Raw genomic sequence first — 22,778 nt, forward strand, 5'->3', positions numbered from 1 at the left:
CTGCCCTTTGGGTTATTTATATGCACTTATTACACATATTTCTTTAATATAAAAGCATAAAATGCACTAAAAACATAACATTACAGCATAAATTCTTTGAAAATAAAGTCACAAAAAACATAAATTTGTCAACCTAAATTTAATTTTATGACCACCAGTTGGCGCCACTTGTACAATTTCATTCAAATTCTTGGAAAACATATGGGAAAATTAATCGAGGAAAGTGCTCATTTTCCTCAACCTGTATGACCCCAATTTCAACGGGAAATTGATCAGGATCAAATTTTAGGCCGATCCCGAGAAAAATTGGATCTACATATATCCTAGTTTAATTATTTCGAGGTAAATTTTTAAATCTGCTGTACTATACCTTCTCAGTGTCAAAATTATCGCGAATAAGTATCATAAATCGCATAAAACATAGTCAGAAGCACATAAGTGTTGAAAAGAATAAAGAATTTTCTAGAAATATTGCCATTTATTACGGTGCGGGAAGTGAGGGGAATGTGGGGAAGTAGTGAAAAAAATAGCAGTTGCAGTCAACTTCGTGGCAAATTTCTCAAGAAGAAATTGTGAAAAATGAGTGAAAAATGTTTTTCCCTAATATGTCCTTCTAATTGCTTTGTGGTGGAAAATTTGTGGTGCAGGGGGCAAGAGGACTATATAAGGAGTCTAAAGGTAGTGACCCGACAGTTCCCGGTTGTATAGTTTATGAGAAAATCGACTTCCTTCTTGGGGTCGTTCAACGACCCCACCTTGGCGCTCTAAGGAAGCTCCAAGGTCTTGGCGGCCTGCAGGTTAATGTTAAAATATTAGAATATTCAATGTTAAAATTCTTATTGGAAAGTAGACGGTTAGAAAAAATCGGCGCAATGTTTTCCAAATTTTCAGGGTCATATCATTCCAGGAACTAGAGTTGGGCTTTTACAATTTACTACGTATTGTTTTATTTATTACTATGAGAAAACTCATTTTTGGGGCTCCAAAAGTTGCTGGGCATGCCAAGGGGGCACCGAGGAGTTTTAGAAAAAAAAATGGAGGCGAAATTCCCGATTTTTTCGATTTTTTTCGGATTATTGGAAATGTGGAGTACTACGCCGAAACCATTTGGCGACTGTGTTTAAAGTCATTTTTCTTCGCTTTGGAGCAATTTTCCGGCTTTTTCTGCCGCAGGGGACGTTTTTGAAGCCCCCTGCACCTGTTCCGGGGGGTTTTTAGGGTTTTTCAGCCAATTTTTTGAGGACTTAATTTGTGGGGACCAGCCGCCGGTAGTTTTGTTTTATACTTTACACGACTTTTTTTCAGGAAATGGATTTTAGAGAACTTTTGGAATTTTTGATGCCAATCGACACAGCGGCGCCTCCTAAGCCTGAAAAACTCAATTTCTCTGGAAAATTTGATGGAAAACGCGAGAAAATTGTAAAAAACTGATTGTGTGAGGGAGATAGTATCAGTGACGTGCATCAGTCTCATTTTCTCCTCAACCAACAGTGCAAAAAAGTACCAGTGGTGGCTAGTGAAACTACATTTAGGGCGCCAAATTCAAAAAGGAGTATGCATGAATTTTGTTATTTTATTTTTTTTTGAGGGAATATCCGCTTCCTCCCAAAAAACAGGTAAATCAAAATCTATTCATTACCTTTAATATAATTTTTTAATGTTCTGTCAACAACACCTTCGTCATGGCAGTAGTACCCACCTTTACGTAGAATTCTCATGACCAGCACAGCGCGCTAACCATTGGAAAAATGTAATTTTTGGGATGAGGCAGTTCGCGGCAGCTCGGTTGTGTGCTGGAGTTGGTCGTCGTCAGTCTGCATCTGGATTTCATCGTGAGTGGTATTAATTTTGTCCAACTTGCGCGACTCCGTGACTTGTATTTATTTAATATTCCCACTACATCTTGTGTGGTTCTCTTTGTTTTATATTACTATATTTTGTGGTAAAGTTCTCCTCCTGAATTAGAGCCATGGCATCCAATCGTGCTACAAAATCCGGATTTGCCGCTGAGGCACAGAGAAAAGTGAGTATTTTCCTCTTCTTTTTTTTCTTCTTCATTTCTTGGGATCATTTTGAGGCCCCGAAATTCCATCTGCCGGTCGGTGTCAAGGGAGCGGTGATGCGGGGGGACACCAGGCAATATCGTGCAATAACTTTCTTATCATCATTCGCCTCATTCGATGGGAAATTTTATAGCTACACCATACAATTCCTGTGCAAGAGAAAAACCTACTTTTATCGCACTCATAACATATTAAATATTGCCTTGTGAGTGCTGGAATTCTGGACGGAGAGAGAGTGAGAGAGGAAGTGACACTCGATGGAGTTGTGGGAGATTTGCTGGAGAAACAGCCACGAGTAATATTTGATTTGATTTATCTCCAAATACTTTTCCTTTCTGCGAGATTTTCCCATAATTGTGGAAGCCATCAGAGGTGAAAAGTCCTCCCTGATTGTGTCCAGCAAGCAGGCACTCTTTGGTCAGCTACTTGAGAATTCTGCAGAAACGCCTGAGCTGTGTGATTTGGAATTTCTTTTTAAAGCACGATGACATCATCGAATGCCTCTTTTTTCGCATATTTTTTTTGCCCCTCGCATATTCAACTTCTCCATTTGAAGTCATGTTTTATTTCTCTTTTTTTCGCATACATACTCCCTCTCGATAAATCCCATCGCAGCACTTTTGCTTTGCCTTGCGCATAAAGCAGGGATTTTTTGGACTATGTCCAGCGTTGTATGAAGATTACCAAGTCGCTCTTCTTACTCATTGTGGATGAATTGCAAGACGATGAGAAAAATTTTAGAGCTGGAAAAGAAGAAGCTGAAAGATTAAAAATTTAATTGGACATTTATTCATTCATCTAACTATGTATACCTAACTATGTGGTGTCCATGAGACGCACCCAGTATTGCCCTGAGAAAGACAAAAGCACCTCATAGAGTGGCGAAAAGCCAATAATTCCAATGAAATATTTGATAAGTCTGCCTGCCTGACTTTGTGTACTTTCTTCGCTTTTAGAGTTATTTCTTAAGCAATATAATGCTCTCCTCCTGCAAATACACAATTACACGCAAATTGTGCGCTTTTTCCCTCTTCATTCGATGACTAATGAGCCATTTGGATATTTGAGATTCTTCACTGGTGTCCAGTATCACTCTCACAAACATTGCAATGCTCATCATCCGGTCTTCCGATCATTTCTTATACATATATACATATATGGAGTTGCCATGCAATGGCATTCTCAACGGCTTATGAGGGGTATTATAGCTGTTTTTGGATTTTATTTCCCATTCTCAGATATAAAAAACATTTGAAATTTTTTATAGCCTCTAGACTAATAAATTTATTTATCTAAATATCGTGAGATTTTGAGAGCATAATTGCAATTTATTTTTATTTGAGCTCTTTGAGCTCAATATGAACACTAGTGTGTCGCCATTTTGACTTTTTAAAAGATTAAGGTGCATTTCACGTGACATAAGTTCTTAACTTCAATTGCATTTGTTGTTTACAATTCTGTACCTGATGAAGGTAGAAAAAACGTTCGAAATATCATAAAAGTAATCTAACAAAAGAAACAGTCTCAAATAATTTTATGCAAATACTATAAAGTTTTATGTGTAAAGAATATTTTATTATGAGTGTGAAATCAATTTTAGAAAAAATAAAAAAGAAAACATTTTTGAAAATTCCTTGCAAACAATTTTAATGGAATTTGCCGTAAAATTTTTAATTTTTCAAGGGTTGCACACTCTATAAAACCACAGTGAGTGTTAGTTAAATATAATGACTAACAACACTGAAGAGATCTTTAGGCACAAAAGCGACAGTGATCTCATTGAATATTTAATTTCCATGCCGAATTTCTGCAAATGTTAATTGTGCGCTCTTTGAGTCAGTTGAACATCTCAACGCGTGATCAAACTTTGAGTGCGAGAAAAACCATCATCAAACAGACGTCCTTCGGAAGTGACTCATGAATAATGCTATAACAAAGCCCCCAAAACTCTAACACAAGAATTGATCATCAATCAAAAATGTTTTCAGCATAAGAAATAGAAAAAAAAAGAACAAGCAATTCTATTCCCTCCCCTCGTTAGAGAGAAGATCGTTACAGGAAAATGTCTTGAGGAGACGCGCGATAGAATTATAAATTTTGAAAGAGTGCGCCCCTGGTGGGAATCAACGGTCGTGCTGGATGCGGAGTTGGATGTGCTGTGGGTGCGATTAAAGTGGGGTCTTCAGTCCCCTATCTTATCTCATATCGACCAAGGTGTAATCACCCAAACACTCTTCATATTATTATCCGTTGGTGCGCGAGAGGAACCCATAAATATCTCATTGGAGCCAATTCGAACTCCCTCAATCGCCTCATTGCGTAACCATCTCTCGTTATTTCCATTGCCAAAGATCACAACATATTGTAGCACTCTGGAAGATTATCTCAATAAGAATTTTATATTTTTGGCTTTGGCTTATTTGTACAGCGAATTCGTACGTGTGTTCCTTGCTGTTTTTTTATCTCTCTCTTTCTGTGGTTCTGCGCCTTGTCAACTTCAACAATTGTCGTAGTGTCTGAAGAAAAAATAATTCAAGTTCCCGCAAGAAATTGCAAGAAAGCAACAACGCGCTAAACCCCATGAAAACACGTCTTCCCCTGCTCTGGGTCGAACCAGGAAAGCGGTCAGGGCGAGCAAGAGCGAGTATGAGGTCGCATCATCTGGGGGAGAGAGAAGCAATATAATTGAGAATATGCCGGGAGGAAGCATTTCATTTATGCTGGCATCTGCTGGTGGAGCCACAGAGCGCACATAGAATTTTCATAAAGGGGCCCACCATAGAGATCTCAAATATAGGTGTCCCAGAGATTATGCTAATATGCTTCTCGCGTGGTCCGGAAGTCTTTTTAGGGAGAATCAAATGGATGAGCACGCATTTAACTGTTTCTCCTATTGCAACAATATACCCAAGAATTCCAATCGAATGCACCGTGAGCATAACAATGGGCAGTTTGAGCAATAATTCGAAGGGTCATACATATAGTGAAGAAAGAATATAAAAAGAACGAAATATTATACTGGTTGAAACATTAATTTCGTGGGAGTATTTTTTTTTAACGAACTCTGGCGACACCACATGAAATCAGATATGTACCTAACTAAGAAATGAGCACTGGTGGAGTGCCTTTGATCGTAATATTTGGATTTATGCCGCTCAATTTGTCACCATGCAAAAAAATTTAATACCTGAAAATCATTCAAGTATTTGAATTGATAAGTTTTTTATATTCATCAATAAATTGACGAATGGTGACCAATCTTGTGAAGAATTTATTGCAAGTCGACGTGCCATAAAAGAATATAACAAAAGTGGGTCTTCCGATCCTAAAAATCTTGGTCATTTCCTTGGAAGACACCCCGGAGAAATTTTTTTATTGATGAACTCAAATTAAAGTGAGATTTGGTGAAAGATAACGAATATATTTGCAGAATGACGGCATGATTTTTTTTACGTTAATGAGTCAAAAACCTCTAAAAATCAGCCATAAATCTTAATTATTCACCGGCATTTTTGTAGAGGATTTAGCAAAGATGGATTTAGTCTCATCGATTTATTTCTAAACATTTTGATTTTGAGTAAAGTTCAACGAAGAGACCTACATTTAACGTTAATCTCTTAAGTGCTTATTTTGTTGTAAAATTTTGAATATTTTTAAAAAATAAATTAAGGAAAATCAACTTTGATTTAGGAGAACATTTCTGTCCTGAATATCTATTATTAACTACATACAAGGACTACAAGGTAGAAATTTTATTTAGAATAAGGAATTGTTATTAGGTCATCTATGATAGCTTTCTTTTTTCTCGTTAGAAAGCTATTTAGATTTTCTTTTCAAAAATGAATTCTATTGAAAATTAGATTTTTTTTCATGTTAAACAACAAAACAGCCTCTGAATGCATCTCTGCATGAATATCGCACCTTAATGCATTTTCTGATTGATTTGTTTACCTCACGAGGTGACTTTTTGCCACAAAAGATTCCACGGAAATGGCACAGCTTGTTTTTTATGCTCAAGTATATTGGATAAAGTGAATGCGATTCAAATGAAAGTTATGTTAAACGTGTCCTCTGCGGAGCATGTTTGCTTATGCCCCCTATATGAAGCATATGGCTAAAATGTAATGAGATCAGTGAGTGAGTATAAAATTTAATGAAAATAAAATAAATAAAAACAAGTCCACTAATTGTGACCAGAAGAAATTAAATGGAGAATTCACGATGAAAGTTAGACTCGATGATGTCATCGGGTCGTGTATTAGCTCAAGGAGGAATTTGTGTGTGCTATTGAAATTAACACCAAGGATCTCGAGATGCTATATAATTCAGCAGTGCTGGAGAGCACGATATAGAGGCACTTTGAATGCTAATTGAAGCACAAAATTCCATTTATGGATACGAAATTCCATACAAAATGGCCAGATTGGGGAGGAAAATGTTGTGTGCTCTCCAATGAAATTCAATCGAATACGCGACCGTTATCGAAAACTGGTCAATCTTTTGGACGATAAGGCACCTTCTTGCTGTCGTTGGGGCACCTCAAGTGGCCGCCATGGGTGGAATCAGGGCAAAAGATCCACCAGATGCTGCGCTCCAGTGGCTCGACTTGACCTTTTTCGGTGCCACACACACAGCCGATCTTCTTCTCCCGCTCGCCGAGAACGGCTCTTTTTTTCACCATAAATGGATGCAAGTCGCACCAGACGCAATCACTCTTTTCACGCACAAGCACACACAAATTTCCCTCGACATGCTGGCTCCACCGTTTATTTTTCTTTTAAATATTTCTCTTAAAATATTTTGGCTATTTTGCAATATAAATATTTAATTTTGCACGCGAAAACTTCACTCATTGCGACACTGGAGACTGACCTAAATTCCCTTACCAATATTTATTTCCCTACATGGAGAACACATGCAGCTTTTACTGGGCCCATCATCTAGCACAAGAAAATCCTTTTGATTTCGCGGAATATATTTTTAAATTTTTTTTCGTTTATGATACCTACCTATAAGATTAAATGAGCCTGATCGGACAACATTGCATTTTAGATGTTACACAGAAGCTGTGCTATTCTTTTCTTCGAAAGAATCACAGCTAAAAAGGACACTATAGTAATTTTAATATAGATAAAAATCAAATATATTAAGAGTTGTACTTACTAACTTTTAGTAATATCCTTCACGCTGTTGTCTGGTTAATTTTAAAGTCACGAAAATTGGAATTTTTCGAACAAGGTACGAAAAAAAGAGGCAGATGGTCTATTATGTTGAAAATTCATTAATGTTGGAGGAGCCCAAAAGACCTTACAAAAACGTATTATATTAACATTACATAAATTAACATGACCCAGAAAAAAATTGGCTTCAATCTTTGGGTATGTACGTAAATTTTCACAATGATGATCCCTTTGACTGATTAAATTTGGGAAAAGGGAGTGGATCGATTTGTGTGATATTGTTTGGGATGAGAGATCATTGATAACAATTAATTATTTCATGGCAAATTTTGTAGGTATACATAAAGATAAATTAGGTGGAACCGAACAACTATACACACAATCTGATTGTATAAATTAACAACATAAAATTAGAATTTATATTTCATGTGTTTTTGGTTTAGTTTTTGGTCTAATTATATTTTCATTAGATTTAGATTTTAATGAAGAGAAAAAAAGTGGGATGGAAAAGTAAAATAAATTAAGACTTTTTGGTACACATTCGGGAAAAAGTCAAAAAAGAATTTTTTTTTTATTTTCTGATAAAAAATTTTCCTTTCTAAAAGCACAAAATTGCAGAATCCAAAAAAATTATTATAGTATCAATCTTAAAAATATTTTTTCACATATTTTAATGGCAAATACATATCTAAAAGCTTTTCTATTGTACTCGCGGATTATGATTATACAATTTCTCCACATTTTGTCTCGATTGTTTCACGAGCTTGTGATTTTAACGCCAGACCGCTATTGTTATATAATTCCTCGCGAATATGTTCTTTTCTATTTTTTTCTTCATTTCATTTTTAAATTTTATTGCTTTTGTATGCATTACATCTCCAAATTACAGTGTGTGTGATTAAAAGGCGTTAAGACACATGAACTGAATTTCCTTCTCCACCAATTCTCTCAAATTTCCCGTTCTTCCACCTAAAATACATTTTTTATTGAATTGCGTTATTAAAAATTTTAATTGGATGCCAAAATGAGAATTCACGTTGATGCAGTTTTTGCAACCGAAAAAGCATTGCAAGATTTTTTTTATGTGAGACAATTTTAATGGAATAAAAATGAAGGAAATGTTATCGATATTTACTGATAATAAAAAAAAAAGATATATAAATATTTTCCTCAATAGGTGATTTATTTGCCCGTTTTAATTTCTTTTCAGTATAGGAATGAAAGAGGTGACACGTTTTTATGCTTATTTTTTGGGTCTTCTTCATAATATGTTTTGTGGGGTATATTTTTCTTTATTACCATGACGATTAAGAATTTTATAGATTTGATCTAAAAAGAAAGTTTTAGAGTTCATATTGAGGAGTTTATGCGGTATTATATTGTGACTCGTTTTGCTTTCGGCGTGATCCCGCAATTGGAATTCATAATGCGTCATACGTTGATGGAGTTTTAAAGACATTCTGAAAACTAAACACTTATAAAATACTCACCAGAAAGTTTGTTTAAGATTGCACATTTTTTTTAGCCAGGAAGCTTAAAGTTTACAACATTTTCACTTTCGCATTCTTATCGGTGTGCATGTATGTATAATGTAGGTGGGTGTTGATAAATTTAGTTAATTTCCTCTATTACATTCTTAATCGCATCCTTAGAGAGGGATTAAATAATCTCTATAAGCTCTTGAAACGTTTTTAAGAATATTTTTGTTAATTTAGATGGTTTTACTTTCATGTTTTTCAATTTATTTTATCATTTTAATGATATTGTAACTTAAAATAATATTCTATGATTTTTTTTGTATTCAAGTCGAGACTTTAAGTGCTTTTGTGTTAATTTTCTTTTAACGATTACTTTTTTTAAACTTCTTTCCACCCACACCAAACCAATTTATTTTCTTGAAATATCTCAATTAAAAGAATTAGGAATTTAAAAACTGGATTTTCTGTTCATTTACCTACCCATTGTCCATGTTGTGACTAATCGAAACATATTTTATACTCAATTTTGTGAGGAAATTCATGAGATTGAAGGAAAAATAAAATGCTTCTAGCTCCATAATAAAGATTGATCGCTGTGAAATTTTTTTCAACGCTCAACACTATTTGGATTCCCCAGGGCCCTGGTGTAAAGCCTTGTTCAGTACAATTTTATGCTTTTACACCGGCGCCCCCGGCTCATGGAGGCGGAAATATTTTGAACTAAACTATGTTATTTGAAACGCTGAAACTATTGAAACATATACCCACCAAAAAAACACAATATGACATTTCCGCGGAAAGTCGTTGGAAAATTCCATCAAATTAAATATTTTATTTTTATGAAATAAAATTATAAATAAATTGAACGTAAATTAATTAATAAGTAATAATATCCCATCTCAAGTGCCAGAATTTCGATTTTTAGACATTACGGGAGAATTAGGGGGGAAAATTCAAAGAATTCTGGTAAATTTTTTGGTCACTTCTGTTTTCTAATAATGAAGTGATTCTTATATGTTCTGGCGGTTCTGACTACAAGAATTTTTATCTCTTGATTTCATCCCAAAGAGTCAGAACTTCCATATTCTCGACAATCAGATGTTCTTAATGAAAAAATTGTTTTTTTTTAAGTTAGATTTAAGGTCACTTTACAGTACCACTTTCTTTTCCATTCACCCAATAATTCTTCAGACGAATAAAATCATTCCAAAATCAAGAATCAATCCTTTTTTTCTCAACAAATATACTAATTATTCTTAAAGGGTTCTTTTCTTCTTCAAAATATTTTTTAAAAAAATCTTTATTAGAACAAAATCATTCTAAAATCAAGAATTATTTCTTTTTTTTCTCCACAAATATATACTAATTATTCTTAAAAGGTTCTTTCCTTCTTCCAAATTTCTTTAAAAAAATCTTTATTAGAACAAAATCATTCTAAAATCAAGAATAAATTCTATTTTTTTCGCGATTCTTAAAGCGTTCTTTTTTTCTTCAAAATATCTTTAAAAAAATCTTTATTAGAACAAAATCATTCTAAAATCAAGAATTTTTTCTTTTTTTTTCTCCACAAATATACTAATTATTCTTAAAGCGTTCTTTTCTTCTTCAAAATATCTTGAAAAAAAAATCTTTATTAAAAGAAAATTATTCTAAAATCAAGAATAAATTCCATTTTTTTCGCAACAAATTTACTAATTATTCTTAAAGCGTTCTTTTCTTCTTCAAAATATCTTTAAAAAAATTTTAAAAGAATAAAATCAAGAATCAATTCTATTTTTTTCTTGACAAATATATTAATAAAAAATTGTGGTGGCCATATTGACTAAACGGCTTGACAACATATCAAAATTTCAGACCTCTAGCTATAATAGGGGCTAAGATATAGCGAAAACAAAATTTGGGGTTATTCAAAATGGCGGACGGAGGTGTGGGGGGGGTTGATTTGACTTCATAATCGGATGTCTTTCAGTCGATATTTTAACTTTTCCGTTGACCGCAAGTCACTATCTATCAACGTTCTCTCGCAATTTAGCTTTGTACTACAGACGCCCGGAAAAATATGTTTGGCGCATACGTTTTTTGGAATGTGCGGACACTAATTCGTGCTCGTTCCAAGTTTGAGCATGATCTGACAACTTTCGATTTTGCTCGGTACACAAAAGCTGTGTCTAAAAGAAACACAGCTTAATCATTCCTAATTCAAGAATTTATGATTTTATTCTAATATAGATTTTTTTAAAGATATGTTGAAGAAAAAAAGAACGCTTTAAGAATAATTAGTATATATTTGTGGAGAAAAAAAAAGGAAAAATTCTTGATTTTAGAATAATTTTGTTCTAATAAAGACTTTTTTTAAAGAAATTTGGAAGAAGGAAAGAACCTTTTAAGAATAATTAGTATATTTGTCGCGAAAAAATACAATTTATTCTTGATATTAGAATGATTTTATTCTTTTAAAGATTTTTTTAAAAGATATTTTGAAGAAGAAAAGAACGCTTTAAGAATAATTAGTATATTTGTCGCGAAAAAAAAAGAATTAATTCTTGATTTTAGAATATTTTTATTCTTTTCAAGGTTTTTTTTAAAGATATTTTGAAGAAAAAAAGAACGCTTTAAGAATCGCGAAAAAAATAGAATTTATTCTTGATTTTAGAATGATTTTGTTCTAGTAAAGATTTTTTTAAAGAAATTTGGAAGAAGGAAAGAACCTTTTAAGAATAATTAGTATATATTTGTGGAGAAAAAAAAGAAATAATTCTTGATTTTAGAATGATTTTGTTCTAATAAAGATTTTTTTTAAAAATATTTTGAAGAAGAAAAGAACCCTTTAAGAATAATTAGTATATTTGTTGAGAAAAAAAGGATTGATTCTTGATTTTGGAATGATTTTATTCGTCTGAAGAATTATTGGGTGAATGGAAAAGAAAGTGGTACTGTAAAGTGACCTTAAATCTAACTTAAAAAAAACTATTTTTTCATTAAGAACATCTGATTGTCGAGAATATGGAAGTTCTGACTCTTTGGGATGAAATCAAGAGATAAAAATTCTTGTAGTCAGAACCGCCAGAACATATAAGAATCACTTCATTATTAGAAAACAGAAGTGACCAAAAAATTTACCAGAATTCTTTGAATTTTCCCCCCTAATTCTCCCGTAATGTCTAAAAATCGAAATTCTGGCACTTGAGATGGGATATTATTACTTATTAATTAATTTACGTTCAATTTATTTATAATTTTATTTCATAAAAATAAAATATTTAATTTGATGGAATTTTCCAACGACTTTCCGCGGAAATGTCATATTGTGTTTTTTTGGTGGGTATATGTTTCAATAGTTTCAGCGTTTCAAAGAACATAGTTTAGTTCAAAATATTTCCGCCTCCATGAGCCGAGGTCGCCGGCGTCTGAAGATGGAATTTGCGATATCTCGGGGCCCTGGGATTCCCAAATTGCTTCCTTTTAGCAATTTCCTCCCGACAACTTGTTCCTTCCTCGCACACACGCAATCCTTAGTGGGGGAGTTTACTGAACTGCCCATAAATAGTCTGAGAACTTGTATATTATGATAAATAAATCACTCTGTATGATTTCTCCTTAATCGTGTTTTTATTGCTTCGTCCAGGTTTTTTTTTGTTCCTCACCCAATGGCTTCTAAAAGCGTGTGAGTGTAGAAACCAGTTTGATGAATTTCTGAGATGAGTGACTTCTTGAGTGATTTTTTTTCTTGGTCAGGGGCAATGAGTGGCATGGAAGAGCATGTCTAAAGGGGAATTTTTCGGATTATTTCGTTTGTAATATAATTTATTATTGTCTCTGCTGAGAATTAGCATATCTCTTCTCCATCAATCTTTGCAGATCAACTCCAAGTACAGCGAGGAGCTGGCGGCGGAGAGTCTGGAGTGGATTAAGGAGATCACGGGTGAACCCATAAGTACATCTGGAGACATGGAGAATTTTTACGAAGTGCTCAAGGATGGTGTTTTGCTGTGCAAACTCGTCAATTGCATCCAATCGGGCTCCGTGAAGAAGATCAATGAAAGCAAGATGGCATTTAAGTGTATGGAGAACATTACAAGTACGTGAGACTCACTTCCTTTTTTTTTGCTGGAAAAATTAAAAATATATTAATTCTTCTACTTTTTTAATGCTACCCTGCAGGTTTCCTCGAAGTGGCCAAGAATATGGGAGTCCCTGCCCAGGAGACATTCCAGAGCGTTGACCTGTGGGAGCGACAGAACCTCAACTCTGTGGTTATTTGCCTCCAGAGCTTGGGAAGGAAGGCTCACAACTACGGTAAACCATCAATTGGACCCAAGGAGGCGGACAAGAATGTTCGTAATTTCTCCGAAGAGCAACTCAGGGCCGGTCAGAACATCATCTCGCTCCAGTATGGATCAAACAAGGGAGCCACACAGAGTGGCATCAACTTCGGCAACACGAGGCACATGTAGACATATAAATGCCATAGGAATCCTGGCCATTTATTCCTCCTTCCTCCCTTCCAATTCTTCAGCTGTTTAGCAGTTAACTGAAACTCCCGTTAGAGCCTTGAGAAACATTCCGGAAAGTGTCTATACAATATTATATATTTTTGTAAGCGTCCATTGACGACGTATTGTTTTCTATAGAGAAAGTGCATTAAAAAAAAGCTTCCAGTTGTACTTGATATTTTTGAAAGAAAAAAAATAGTTAAACTATTTTTCTCGTGACATAATAGAGGATATAGAGAGATGTTGAAAAAAAAAGGAATATTGTATTTTTGAGAAAAAACTTAATTCCTCATCTTTAGACCCCGTCTTTTGGACTAAATTATCTCCAAATTATTGTAAAATCCTTGTAATTGTAATAAAAAGTCTATATTGAAAGAAGAAACATTTTTGCCTACTTGGCGAATGGGTAATAATCCAATCCGGAATTGTATTGGAACTTTGGCTTCTTCCTCCTATTGGCGATTGCAATCATTTCCTGTACTTCCTTGCGGTAGGCTGGTGGCAGTAGTTCTTCGTGCAAAGTGCATTTCTTGACAACTGGCTTATCTAGTTCACTTTCCATCTTGAAGAATCCTCTCCGGATTATATCTACGTCTCTACTGTACTCCTCATCAATATCTTCAATCTGCGTGGGAGGGACACTAAATTCCACTGTAAAGTACGTTCCTACACGATGTACAATCTCTTGTGAGCTCATTTTGTAGGGCAAATCCAGTGTGCCCATGTTGTTTATTGTCCTTATTACTCCACCTCTATCCAGAATTATCTCAGCTGCTCTCTTCACTCCAGCCACAAGTTCGGGCTACAAATAAATGTCAAATTAGAAGAAAATTTAAATAAGATATCCAATACTAACCCGTGGCATTTGTCGAAGAATCATAAATAACTCGTACACCGGCATTTTATAATTTGCACACTCCAGAACACACGAGAAATACCAAAATATTATTTTTCTCACCAGCTGCCACTCCCTAACCTCAAATTTATGTCTTCTTTCCACCACCTGCGCCAACTATCGGAAAAATTATTCAGAAATCTAACCAAAAAATATACCAAAAGTTCATTTCCGGCATCATGTTTGTGAGCAGCAAACGCATATTTTTCGCCAGGTAAGAAAAAAATAGTAATTAATCTAAAATTTTAATAGTAAAGTGATCAAAATATCTTGTGATGAAACCCTTTTTCAATGGTTAGAACTTTGGATGAAATATCTTTGATTAGTTCTAGGGCGGACTGATAAAATTGTTCAAAAGATTTTTTTTTTGGATCTCCACGTGGGCCCCCACGCTTAAGGTTTCTGTGAATTTTTCTTTGTAGTCACAATGTGGAATCAACGGAACCTCACTGCACCACCACTGGTGACCCTCAAATCATCCCTGCCGGCTCGTGAGATACAGGAGACTCGTCAATGTGTTCATGAAGCGAAGAAATGTCTCAATTTAGATACTTTGGGGCCACCAGCAGCTCGAATCTCTCGACTTATTGCGAGGATGTCTCATCAATTTCGCTCTACGCCCGGATTCAAGTCTATCCGGAAGTTAAATATAGCCCTCCTGCGAGCAAAGGAGATTAAAATTGAAAGCTGTATTGATAATATCCTGGCTTGCTTTCCGGCATACTTGGGAGAGATGCAGGGTGGAGTCTTACTCCCATCGAGACAGTATTTCGAATACACCATGTTGAAAATGATGGGATTCGCCAAAATTCTCTGCAGAGTCGTCTACATGACAAAGGAAGTTGCACGATTCTTCTTGTCCACACTGAATTTGGGTCATTTTCTTGAGTTGGGAACTGTTGTTCTGGCCACTGTGGCTGAAATATGGAAGTGCAGTAGAAATCTCTGCAAAAACACCGTTCTTATGTATAACAAAATGATTGGGATGCGGAAGAATTTCGTTCGATCTGGGCAGGATTTCCTCAAAAGTTTCCACCTTCCTCAGCATTTGGAGCAATGGCTAGGAGGAGATTGGGAAGACATCACCGAGGAACATACACCCTTTACACAGAAGAAATCTCAAACTACCATCTTGGAATTTAGTGATGATGAGGACGAACAGCAGAGGAAAATTCCTGAACAACCAATTCAAATGGAAGTTACTGAAACTCATCATGTGGAAGAAACAGGAATTGCCATTGACAGACGAACATTTTCCACACATACTCACCATTCAGTGACTGATCGAAAATCTCTGATAAAGTTTCTGCAAAATGAGAATGAGTTTAGGGAGAAAAAAGATCCGAAATGTCTCACAGCATCCTTATCAGGGAAGAAATGGCAAAAATTCCGGGAAAAAGTGGAAAATGCATCGAGAACAAAGTCAAAAAGTGACCTTTTAACTTTTTTCAGGACCAAATGGAAGAAGATGCTTCCAGAGAACACCTGTTGACTGATTTTATGTACACTGGTTTTATTTTGAAATTACACAGAATAATAATATAATTGCTAATTACAAAAGAGAACCGAGATTTTTTTTCAAACGATTTTAATCTCCCGAAAGAACGTGTATAATGGAATATTTTTTTTATTTACCTTAATTAATTTATGATTTTTATCGCATCCAATTTAAACAATTTCAATGCCTTTTGTTCTCTTTAACTTTCTACTATACTAAATGTAAAGAGAATTCTCACAAGGTGTATCAATTTCCATTTCTAGATTTTCCGTGAACAATCTGAAAAAATAATTTCGTCAAATATTAATTTCTTCGTGAATCATTCAAAAATGTTTTCTTTTAAAGAAAATCAATTTAAAATAATTTTTTTTCTTCTAAAATAATCTCCAATTGAAGCTCAAAATTCCCCTCTAGTAGATATTCTAAATTGTGATACACAAATTTCTTATCTTTTAGATAGCATTGAACATTTTGTCTTTCATTCTACATAGAAGTTATTGATTTTTTTTCAAATGGTAGGATTTCCATACAAAAATAGATTTTTTTGTGTTTTCAATTATTTTGTGAAAGAATGCCATCTCTATTAACATCTACATTATTCTATTCACTACATTTAATACTTTATGAGTTCTTTTGAATTTTTTTTTGACACAAAATTGCACAAAAATTGTCGGCTAGCTTAATATTTATTGGAGGGGAATTTCGAGTTTGTCTTGAGACAATTTTGTCCTATTCTTTATCTCAATGATTGTTAAACAAAATAAAGATAAGAATTTGTACAGTAGTGACTGTTTATGTGGCCCAATGAAAACAAAAGAGATAAATGAGTATGTTAGAGAGATATAAATGCAGTTAATTGACAAAATTTGAGTGAAATTTGCAAAATTTCACTCCCTACGTGGCACAATGCAAGATAAAATTTAATGAGATTTTTTTTCTCATAGATTTTTACCCAACAAAAGTCACAACTCACAAATTGCAATCAATATAAAAATAAATAATAAACTAGTCGCATTCTTTCGAACATGTGCCCACAAATTAACATTTCCTCCGCGAGATAAATGGGGAGGATGGGGGAGTAATAAAAAAAGAGGGGGGTGGTGCGTGTTTTTCCGTTGTATGGAAATAAAGTGCGCGGGGAATCGCATGGACGATTTTTGTTTGTTTGTTTGTGACTCTCTAAGTGCGACAGACACAATCGGGAGTTCGGGAGATTCTCTGTCGCGTCTGAAGATTGCGCAGAGCTGAATCACCGTACTGAATGCCACTTCCAATGCGTTCAGGATCGAGTTCTCCTGTCTCAATTTTAGCTAGGATGGTCTTGGAGCACTTGAGGAAGGCCTCCTCGACATTCTCCCCGGTCTTTGCACTCGTTTCCAAGAAGATGAGTTCATTTTCTTGAGCAAATGTGCTCGCTTCCAGGAAGGTTACCTCACGCTCCTCCTCGAGATCCTTCTTATTTCCCACAAGGAGGATCACAATGTTTGGACTGGCAAGGGTACGGGCATCATTGAGCCAATTGCTGAGTGCATTGAAGGATTCCCTGGAGGTTGTGTCGTACACAAGGAGGGCTCCAGCTGCTCCACGGTAGTAGGAGCGTGTCACTGAACGGAATCTCTCTTGACCTGCAAAACGGACAAAGCGTAAAGAACATTCGCAACAGTGTGAAAATGTCACATATTAGATCAGCGCGACGGTTTTCACGCGCTCTGGATGGTTATAACTCACCAGCAGTGTCCCAAATCTGAAGCTTCACCGATTTTCCACCCACATTCACAATTCTACTGCCGAATTCCACACCAATTGTGTGTGAGGAGTCATCTTTGACTGCAAAAGAAGGAGAAGGTCAGCAAGAAAAGCTCTTTTGTTTGTGTAGGCAATTTTCCCACACGCGCATCCCTCCCCCGCCCCACACTTACATTTGCTTTCAATGAAGTGATGCAAAATGCAAGATTTTCCAATCCCAGCACTTCCAATGATGAGAAACTTGAACAAATAATCTGCAAAGAACAAGAAGGGGCCATTGTGTTGTAAAAACATAAACGTAATTACGTCGCCAAAAGGGGGCTTGCAAGGGGGCAACTGCCCAAATCAACTCACCATAAGACTCGGACATTGTTGAGGAAACACTTGGAAACTTTATTTCGCACAATATTTTGCAGTAAACACTAAAAACTACACTTTTTTCTTCACATTCCACTTTTGTGAATGAGAAAAATAATAATTTTGACAGTCAATGAACAACTAGCGCCTCGTACGGAGAAAAAAAATACATAGGAAATTAACTTAGATCGTTTCTTTCACGGCACAGCTATATGATTTTGTTCAATTAAATTAATTAAATTATTTATTAATTTACAAAACCCATTGAGACAGAAAAAAAAACTTCAAAGTACAACAAGATCTTTATAGATATTCTGTTTTTTCCATTCAATATATTCTTCCCGGACAAACATTACGAGGAGGCCTAAAGAACACCAATTTGTACCGCAAAAGGTGTCCAAATGAGCCATAAGTGGTAGAACTACTAAATTTATCGACCTGGAAAATTTTTAGACGCAATTCACATCAAAATCTAAACAACGCGGAAAACGCCGGATACGAACTTCTTTGTTACCCAGACAATCTTGACAAGGAAGGTAATCATAACTTTGCCGTTTTGCTTCAAAAATGCTTCATACATTGGGGATTCATCCAGCTCTCCGAGGGACACAAATCAAATCACGTAAGTTTGGGAAAATCCACATTTCTCTGGGAAGAAGTTCAAGGAAATTGCTTTCTTTTTAGGAAGTCTCTGGCAGTGGATAAATATAATTTTTAATACTGTGGACAAAACACGCTTACGAAAGGTTGGACCTGATCGCTTGTGTGCCGAATGGGTGCTAAAGAATGGCGGTGCCGTAAGATTCTTGGAACATCCTAAAAATCTCTTTCGTGACTACAATATGCTACCACCGGATTTTAGGACAAAGCTCACACTGAAAGAAATTGATGCTACCAACAGTGCCATCATGACGGTTGGATTTGCTCACGTTGTGGGATGCGAGAAAATTGATAAGATCATCATTACAAATTGCAAATACATCGATAATCGGGGATTCCATCACTTGACCTCCATCAATGATTCCCTGCGTTCCCTGGATATTACACAATGCACCAATATCTCAGATTCAGGACTCTTGCAGCTAAAGGGTTTGACGAAATTGCAAAAATTGGTCATGAAAGATCTTCCAGGTGTAAAGGATCTTCCTGCTGTTGAAAAGGAACTGAGGCAGCACCTTAAAGACTGCCAATTTCAAACATCTCACACTTGACAGAAAATCATTTTATATTTACAATTATAAGAAATTTTGAAACTAGTCCTTATTTTTGTAGAGAACTCTTAAGGATATTAAAAAGAAAACTCTCTTACTATCTAAAATCTAAAACACACTCTTTTTTTTCAAATCCTTTAACTGGGTGGTCGTTTGCCTTTGAATCCTTCTTGTGTTTTGATATTTACAAGAAAATAATAGCACACAAAAGGAAATCTTTAAAAAAAATTATCCTATTACGTTAAAAAATCGATCGCTGTTATTTCTTTACTAAAAGGGAGGTGGTTTCATTTTTTTTTCTTTTGTAAAATATAAGTATTGCCCTAGTTAATTTGCAACTTACATTCTAAGCTTCATCCAAAGTAAATTCATCCTTAAATAAAAACTTTCCTTAATCCTTATCTTAATAAATTATCATTTCTTTTTTTTGCGTTTAATCTCTTCCACCTTTTAAATGATATTTATGAGAAAAATATTACACTAAATTGTCTTATTTATACATTATTTAAAAAAACTACTTTCTATTATTCGTGTGACAAAAAAATCATTTAAAGCCAAGGCCGGATCAAAAATAAAAAAAATGCAAAGTACACAAAATCCTTACTGGCTAAAAATAATTCTCTCAGTGAGTTTTTATTCTCTAAAATTAAAATTCTGCTTTTCATGTTGAGCCTCAAATATTTGAAAATGTTTTCTTATTGAAAAAAATATTATTTGTCTAATTTTTGAAATAAAATTGAAAGCGCCAATCCGACCCCGATCCAATTTAGCCAAAAAAACCAACAAATTAATTTCTCTTAATTTTAAGAGAAGCACGAGAGACTTAATTTATGTTAAGAAAAAAAAATATCTCGTGACTGTAAAATTAAAAATTACTGAAGGGTTAATAAAAAAAACTGAAAAATATTGTTAGTGTTAGAGAGAAAAAAATATAAAGAGAACAAAATTAATTGTTAATTGTCATTCAATTATTCGATTTTTTCTTTTTTTTCCTTTTCGTTTAATATTTAATTAATGTATTTAAAAAAATTTTGTACTCTTCATGGCACTCAACTTCTTTACGCGGATTTATGCGATTTTTCACCCCGTTTCGTTTTTCTTCCTTTGCTTTCATCATTAAATAAATTCCTTATTTAAAAACTTGTGAATTGTGTTAAAAGTATTATTCTGTAAAATTTAAAACAAAAAAATACATTTTCATGTTGTGATTCTTTTCGTTTTAGCTGTTTACCTTTTCCTACAACACCTTACTAAAATGAAAAGTATTTTTTTGTATTTTCTTTTAAAAATTATTTTATATTAGTTACCTATTTTATAAAAATTATTCACTTCAAATTGAATTATATATAAAATATTATTTTTGATTAAAATCTAATCTAAAAGTGATATATATTTTTTTAAAGAGAAAACTTACAATTAAGACAAAAATAAAATTACATTCTAAAGATTCACTTTCCGTTCACTTTGCCCGAAAATTAAAATTAACTGGAGATGTTCCTTTGTTTATTTTCAATTAATGTACTTACCAATGCGATGCATATGGCTTGTGTTGCGTCTTTTAAAACACTTTGGGCACAACCATTTTGGGCACGAGTGTAGTGTAGCGTGTCCAGGCGGAGATGTAGCGTGTCCTGTTGCGATCATCCACTCGAATGGCGCGATGGCAAAAGAAAATGATGAGGTAGACGACTGAAATGGCTGGGATCCAGGAGAATTTCAAATACAGCAATGGCAAGAGTGAGAGCAGCGAGATAATTTCTCCCAGGTAGTTTGGATGACGTACAACACCCCAGAAGCCAGAGATGATCAGACGCTTATTTTGGTGGGTTGGAATTGTTCCAATTTCTGAAAAAAAAAAAAAAAAGTATTTTTTTTTTAGAAAATCCTTAAAATTAAAAAAATTAAAAAATCTTTAAACTCACCATCAAATTTTACATGTAGAGGATTCAATCGGTATTCATATTTAATTTTGTTGCTGATTCTCTTCACGATAACACCAGCGAGAAAGAGAACTGCAACAGTGGCAAGAATCCATCTCGGTGGATTAATAATCCTCTGTTCGAGGATAAACTTTGGCAGCATAGAGATCAAAAATGGAAAGGTGGCATATCTTGTCAGCAAAAGTCCTCCAACTCCTTCGTATTGTAAATCGAAAGAACTGGTCAAATGATGTTCATGTAGCAACACATCCAGAAGGTAGAGAATCAGAAGTCCTGAAGCAAGGGCACCAGCTTCATTGAAGCGAATTGTTTCAACGATCGAAACAACTTCCTCCAAAAATGTTATTTCTCCTTCAACGAGCTTCTTCTTCGGTTGAAAATGAACACTTTTGTAGAAGAAAATACCAGCAATGGTGAGCGCTAAGATGGTTGAGATGCGATTTTGGACAAGCTTGATGTCAATGCGATTAAACCAGAGGGGTGTGACTTCTCTGCCGAGGAAAAAGTCCACAAGAGTCTTTCCAGTCTTCCCCTGGGGATTCCACAAGTACTCAGGTGTTCTCTTGGCACGGAGATAGAGGCAGGAAGCCAGAGAAAAGGCATTGAGAATGGCAAGGATGCAAAGCTGGAAGAGGTTCTTGTAGATCAATTCAACAATGGGATATTTGAAGTATTCCGCTGTACATATGGCAATGAATGTAATCAATGCTGTGGCCAATCCATTGAAATAGTAGATATTCTCTCCGCGTTCCGTGAAGATGTTGACAATTCTCCCCAGTGGGAAAGATCCCAAAGTAGCCGCAAGAATTGTGAAGGACACATAAATTCCTGCTAGTTCGTAGTTGATGTAAGTGTCCAACTTTTGAAATTGATTCCAATTGGGAAGTTTCACGGGGCATCCTCGTGTGAGACACAGGTACGTGAGAACAAGAGTTAATCCAGGAATAAGGATGAGATAAATTGCAGCTCCAATATTGCCAGCAGCCACGAGTTTATCAGCCAACAAGAGACTTTTGCCTCTCTGAATGTAAGATTTTGCCAAATCATTCCCAAAATCATAGCTTGAATCTTTGCCATAGTCATTTTCATTGTCTGAGAATTCAGCGTGTGAGAAGCGTTCAACACTCTGACTTACAGAACGACTGACACTCCTGTGGGACAATTCCGATGCTGGTGTAAGCGTTCGCGGTTCCTGAGACATTCTTGCAGATAGAACCTTTGCTGCCTTGAGATCAGAATCGGCTCCCGTGGATAGAGTGAGTGTTTTGCTCGTAGACTGAGTTGAGACGGACGAAGTGGATCCCGTTGTCTTTAGTTCCAGCTTTTCCGCTGATTTTGGCGAAACTTGCCCCTTCTTGCGTCCCACCTTTGGCGAAGCAGACGGGGAAGATTTCCTCTTGGTGTCCTCCTTCGAACGCCTCTTCTCATCACGTCGCGGAGATTTCGATGCTTTCCGTCCTTTAGCCGGAGATAGAGAACGCTTCGCTCCGGGGGATCTCCTAGGTGGGTACTTTCTAATTATCTCCGGAGATGGAGAACGCTTCCCGGGTACATATTTCGAACTGCCTTTTCTACTATGGGAATCCGATGAGCCTCGCGTTACACGCTTTTTATCCATCCTTCCTGCAATGAAAAATGTTTTGGGAGGGAATTTTTAGCACAAAACAGGTTATGGCGCCGTGGCGTCTTTGACAAATTGCTTCCCGGAGAGCATTCAACTTCATTCACAATTTTCACATTAGAAAGCATTATTTTGCAAAAACCTGCTATCGCATTACCTGCTGAAACTTTCAATGAGCCTCTAAAAACACTTTTTAAGCAGAAATATCCACAAAAATACGCAAAACTGATGAAAATGCACAAAACTGACAATCACAAAAAATTTGACGCCGATTTGTACTGCCCTCTAGTGGTACT

At 35.3% G+C, this 22,778-nt stretch overlaps 6 protein-coding genes and 1 long non-coding RNA gene across 9 annotated transcripts; 3 read left to right on the plus strand and 4 right to left on the minus strand.

The window, feature by feature from the left end:
- The first annotated feature begins 1,694 nt into the window (after positions 1-1,694).
- Positions 1,695-13,598, plus strand: LOC129797278 (myophilin). The gene is made up of 3 exons (XM_055839682.1): positions 1,695-2,023; positions 12,580-12,799; positions 12,883-13,598. The coding sequence occupies exons 1-3, from the start codon at positions 1,970-1,972 to the stop codon at positions 13,173-13,175; spliced, it is 567 nt and encodes a 188-aa protein (XP_055695657.1). The 5' UTR covers positions 1,695-1,969; the 3' UTR covers positions 13,176-13,598.
- On the minus strand, positions 1,880-2,979 carry LOC129797281 (uncharacterized). The gene is made up of 2 exons (XR_008751322.1): positions 2,876-2,979; positions 1,880-2,806 (listed from the first exon to the last, which is right to left on the minus strand). It is a non-coding gene; the product is annotated as an uncharacterized LOC129797281 (long non-coding RNA).
- LOC129797279 (probable 28S ribosomal protein S6, mitochondrial) lies at positions 13,565-14,180 on the minus strand. The gene is made up of 2 exons (XM_055839683.1): positions 14,071-14,180; positions 13,565-14,016 (listed from the first exon to the last, which is right to left on the minus strand). The coding sequence occupies exons 1-2, from the start codon at positions 14,113-14,115 to the stop codon at positions 13,606-13,608; spliced, it is 456 nt and encodes a 151-aa protein (XP_055695658.1). The 5' UTR covers positions 14,116-14,180; the 3' UTR covers positions 13,565-13,605.
- Positions 14,181-14,256: 76 nt separating this feature from the next.
- LOC129797273 (uncharacterized) lies at positions 14,257-15,674 on the plus strand. Of its 2 annotated transcripts, none has more exons than XM_055839675.1 (2): positions 14,257-14,323; positions 14,532-15,674. In XM_055839675.1, exon 2 carries the CDS (start codon positions 14,537-14,539, stop codon positions 15,599-15,601), a length of 1,065 nt encoding a protein of 354 aa, XP_055695650.1. In that variant the 5' UTR covers positions 14,257-14,323; positions 14,532-14,536; the 3' UTR covers positions 15,602-15,674. The 2 variants fall into 2 exon arrangements, with proteins under 2 accessions (XP_055695650.1, XP_055695649.1); XM_055839674.1 differs by lacking the exon at positions 14,257-14,323 and adding an exon at positions 14,370-14,403.
- Positions 15,603-17,890, minus strand: LOC129797276 (ras-related protein Rab-4B). 2 transcript variants are annotated; one of them, XM_055839679.1, is made up of 5 exons: positions 17,708-17,860; positions 17,527-17,607; positions 17,336-17,434; positions 16,866-17,232; positions 15,603-15,886 (listed from the first exon to the last, which is right to left on the minus strand). In XM_055839679.1, the coding sequence occupies exons 1-5, from the start codon at positions 17,721-17,723 to the stop codon at positions 15,823-15,825; spliced, it is 627 nt and encodes a 208-aa protein (XP_055695654.1). In that variant the 5' UTR covers positions 17,724-17,860; the 3' UTR covers positions 15,603-15,822. The 2 variants fall into 2 exon arrangements, with proteins under 2 accessions (XP_055695654.1, XP_055695653.1); XM_055839678.1 differs by having other exon boundaries at positions 15,603-17,232; positions 17,708-17,890.
- A 27-nt stretch (positions 17,891-17,917) lies between these two features.
- Positions 17,918-19,039, plus strand: LOC129797277 (ATP synthase subunit s, mitochondrial). The gene is made up of 2 exons (XM_055839681.1): positions 17,918-18,332; positions 18,395-19,039. The coding sequence occupies exons 1-2, from the start codon at positions 18,278-18,280 to the stop codon at positions 18,919-18,921; spliced, it is 582 nt and encodes a 193-aa protein (XP_055695656.1). The 5' UTR covers positions 17,918-18,277; the 3' UTR covers positions 18,922-19,039.
- On the minus strand, positions 18,918-22,773 carry LOC129797270 (lamin-B receptor). The gene is made up of 3 exons (XM_055839671.1): positions 22,640-22,773; positions 20,844-22,484; positions 18,918-20,766 (listed from the first exon to the last, which is right to left on the minus strand). Exons 2-3 carry the CDS (start codon positions 22,477-22,479, stop codon positions 20,480-20,482), a joined length of 1,923 nt encoding a protein of 640 aa, XP_055695646.1. The 5' UTR covers positions 22,480-22,484; positions 22,640-22,773; the 3' UTR covers positions 18,918-20,479.
- Between the last annotated feature and the right edge of the window lie 5 nt (positions 22,774-22,778).

Source organism: Lutzomyia longipalpis, chromosome 1 (assembly GCF_024334085.1).
Source record: "Lutzomyia longipalpis isolate SR_M1_2022 chromosome 1, ASM2433408v1".
Lineage (NCBI taxonomy): Eukaryota > Metazoa > Arthropoda > Insecta > Diptera > Psychodidae > Lutzomyia > Lutzomyia longipalpis.